At 60.5% G+C, this 3,655-nt stretch overlaps 1 protein-coding gene across 1 annotated transcript; it reads right to left on the minus strand.

The window, feature by feature from the left end:
* Window positions 1–1,006: 1,006 nt before the first annotated feature.
* Window positions 1,007–3,220, minus strand: LOC121026491 (carbonyl reductase [NADPH] 2-like). Its single transcript, XM_040469335.1, has 8 exons — window positions 3,142–3,220; window positions 2,584–2,681; window positions 2,326–2,480; window positions 2,190–2,232; window positions 2,003–2,102; window positions 1,822–1,886; window positions 1,473–1,590; window positions 1,007–1,394 (listed from the first exon to the last, which is right to left on the minus strand). Exons 1-8 carry the CDS (start codon window positions 3,191–3,193, stop codon window positions 1,291–1,293), a joined length of 735 nt encoding a protein of 244 aa, XP_040325269.1. The 5' UTR covers window positions 3,194–3,220; the 3' UTR covers window positions 1,007–1,290.
* Between the last annotated feature and the right edge of the window lie 435 nt (window positions 3,221–3,655).

Here is a 3,655-nt window from a genome sequence, read left to right on the forward strand (position 1 = left end):
CATTGCTCACGACCCTATAACAGGAGACCACTTAATCAGACCGCATGTTTGTGTGTGTTTCCATATATGGGAGACAAAGAAGTAGAAAATACATGGGGCGCCTGGGCAGCGCAGTCGGTTAAGCGTCCCACTTCAGCCAGGTCACGATCTCGCGGTCCGTGAGTTCGAGCCCCGCGTCGGGCTCTGGGCTGATGGCTCAGAGCCTGGAGCCTGTTTCCGATTCTGTGTCTCCCTCTCTCTCTGCCCCTCCCCCGTTCATGCTCTGTCTCTCTCTGTCCCAAAAATAAATAAAAACGTTGGAAAAAAAAATTAAAAAAAAAAAAAAAGAAGTAGAAAATACATTAAAAACAAAAACACCACGTGGCATTCGGGGCTCAATTCTTTGGGTAGGAACCCAACTGAGCGATGCGGCACAAATAAAGTTGCTTCCTGGAAAGAAAAGCCTGGGTGCGGTGTCACGACTCTGTGTGTGAGAATCTTGCTACACTGGAAGGGAGAGGAACCCCTATCATCCAGGCCCTTTAGCAGGAGACCACCAGCACTGTAAAAAAAAAAAAAAAAAAAAAAAAAAAAAAAAAACTTGCATAGGATCGGGGTCATCCGGGGTTCACGGTGGCCGGCAAGGGCAACAAGCATTGCTTCCTGAGCCTTTAGGGTCATTTACAGATAGATGTGAGCCCGTGGGTACATGGCATCTTCCCCAGATCCCAGACCCTCTAACCTCTCTGACTGGCGGAGGTCGGAGCAGCAGTGCTGGGCTGAAGGGCGGGGCCAGAGCCTCAAGGGGAGGGAACGTGGCTGCCCTCTGCCCAGGGCTGATTGGGGGGCTGGGGGAGGGGGCGGGGCACGACAAAAATCTCTGTGTAAGAAATCGCTGCCCTTCAGCTACAAGACAGGGTCGCCGTAGAGTCCGGCTGGCTTTAGGATCTGCGCCCTCATTTCAAGGCAAGTGAAATGTGTGCTCCCCTTCCCTGATCCTCCCCTCCCAAACCCCGGCACGCACTGGTTCCAGAGAATGGCCTCCATTTATTTAGGGAAATCCAGCCGGCACAGCGGAGGACACTGGGTGGGGGCGACAGGGGCGGGTTACATGGCAGCGCGAGTGTGGATGCGGTGTCTGCCCAGATGCAGAGTCTGGGTGGGAGATGCGCGCGCGAGCGGCTGGGTGGTGAAGGCGTGGTGGGGCGGTGGGCGTGACCGGGGCGTGGCTGGGCGGTGGGCGTGGCGGGGCGTGGGCGGGCGGGGGGCGGGCCTGGTGCCCTGAGCGCCGGCTCCCCCGCGCCGGGCGCTCTAGGAAGCCAGGTACCCGGCGTCCACGAGTATGCCCGAGCCGCTGGTGGAGGCGCTGTGGTCGCTGAGCAGGAAGAGGATGCTGCTGACCACGTCCTCCGTCTCTGCGGGGATCGGCGGGATCAGCGCGGTGTGTCCCGGCCGCCCTGGTCGCGCCCTCCGCTCCCCGAAGCCCCGCTGACCTGCAAACTTCTGCAGGGGGTGACGCTCCTTCAGTTTCCGGGCGATCTCGGGGTCCGTCAAGACTTTCTGGCCCATGGCCGTCAGCACCACCGTGGGGTTCACGGAGTTTACCCGGATCTAGGGCCAAGGGGCCGAAGACGGCGGCCTCAGCGAGTAGATGAGCCTCTGTGCTCCCCCCCCCCCACCTGCGGAACTCGCTTACTGTGTTCAAGTCAGTCGCTGCCCAGAGCCTTGGATGGTCCTCGGGCCTCTCCCATGCCGTCTGCCGCCCCTTACCATTGCCAGCCCCTACCCCTGCTCCCCAGCCCACCTTTGTGTGATCCCCAGGTCCTCCCCTCCCATGCCCACCTTGTATGGCCCCAGCTCTGCGGCCATGGCTCTGGTGAATACACTTATTGCGCCCTTGGTGGAGCCTGTGGAGGGAGGGCAGCACTGAGGACCCCTTAGCCCTCTCTGCACAGACGCTAAGCCCCAGCGCCCAGGATCTCCTCATGGATGGATGGGGTACGGGCTGGGCAGAGGGACTTACTGTAGACAGATAGGTTGGGTAAAGTGACATGGGCCACCATGCTGGAGACATGGACAATGGAGCCAGGCACTCCGCGGTGGATCATTCCCCGGGCCACGATCTAGAAACCAGGAGAGGGGCAGCCTGATCTCACCGTATTCCCGGCCGGGCCTTGTCATCCTTGGGCCTTGCTCCCCCACTGGCTCACCTGGGACACCTGCACCAGTGAGCGCAGGTTCACATTGAAGGTCCTGCAGAGGGCAGACAGTCAGAGTGTCCGAGGCCACATCGGCCCCATGTCCTCAGCAACCACTCCCCAGTCCACCTGCTCTCCTACTCCCCACCTGTCGAAGACCTCCTTGGTGACCTCCAGGAAGGGCTGCAGTGGCGCCACGGCAGCGTTGTTCACCAGCAGGTCCACGGGGCCCACGTTGCCCAGTGCCCGCTCCGTGGCGTCCCAGTCACCCAGGTCCACACACACAGTCTGTATCCCGGGACACTGCGGAGAGGCAGTGGTCAGTGATCAAGGAGGTGGTCCCAGCAGGCTCATGAGGCACCCGGAGCGTGTGGGGTCAGGCTTGGGCCGTGACCGGGCTGCTCACCTCCTTGGAGAGGCTGACTAGGTCAGCGTCGGTGCGGCTCACGGCTACCACTTTGGCTCCCAGGGCATGCAGGGCCTTCGCAGTGTCCCTCCCGATCCCTGCAGGGGGGCACCGGGTGGGCAGATACCCCAGTACATCTGGGTCAAGGCTGAGGACTGAGGCTGCAGCCTCTTCCTCTCAGGAAAGAGCAGTGAGGGGGTGCCAGCCAGAGTCAGAGGCTGGCCAAGGGAGGCCCCAGAGAACAGCTCCTTTCCACTGAGCCCAGGGAAGAGACCCTGTCTGGATGTCCCCGTCTGCGTAGCCTGAGCCTGAAGGCCACTGTCTCGGGTGGGGGGTCTTGTACTGACCAAGTAGAGGCAGTGTCCTGTCCCAGGGCGGCCTGCTGGGTGGTGGACGTCACCCGGGGCCGGGGTGTGGTAGGGAGGCAGGCACTGGCGGGGAGGGCTGTGACAGGCCTGGAGGGACTCACAGACCCCAGCACAGGCCTGTGAGGCTTCAAGTCTGGCCACCTTACTCTCCACCTCGGCCCCTCCCGCACCCCCACCTGCTCATACGTACCTTTCCCTGCCCCCGTCACCAGGGCCTGCAGGCCTCTGAAATTCAGTTGCATGGTGCCGACTCTGAGCCTGTGTGCAGCAGCAGAGGAGGGCAAGGAGGTTTTAAAGGCCTGGGGCAGGCCGTTGGGGTGCTGTGGAGGAGGGAGGGGGCTGGAGGCACAGGGCAGGGGCGGAGCATCACTGCAGTCTCTACATCTTTGTTTACAGGAATCTTCTGCCCTCCCCAGCACAACCCAAAGGTGCTGGTCAAACGCTGCACCATGAGGCTTGGAAAAGGAAATAAAGGGGCTTGTGGGTGGCTCAGTCGAAGTGTCTGACTCTTGAGACCGGCTCAGGTTGCGATCGTGCATCAGATTCCATGCTGAGCTTGGAGCCTGTGTGGGATTCTCTCCCCCTCCCTCTGCCCCTCTCCCCGACTTGCACTTTCTCTCCAAATAAATAAATATTAAAAAAAAAAAAAAAAACAGAAAAGAAAAATAGGGGCGCCTGGATGGCTCAGTCACTTAAGCGTCGAC

This window comes from Herpailurus yagouaroundi, unplaced genomic scaffold, assembly GCF_014898765.1.
Source record: "Herpailurus yagouaroundi ecotype Mexico unplaced genomic scaffold, PumYag 114996, whole genome shotgun sequence".
NCBI lineage: Eukaryota > Metazoa > Chordata > Mammalia > Carnivora > Felidae > Herpailurus > Herpailurus yagouaroundi.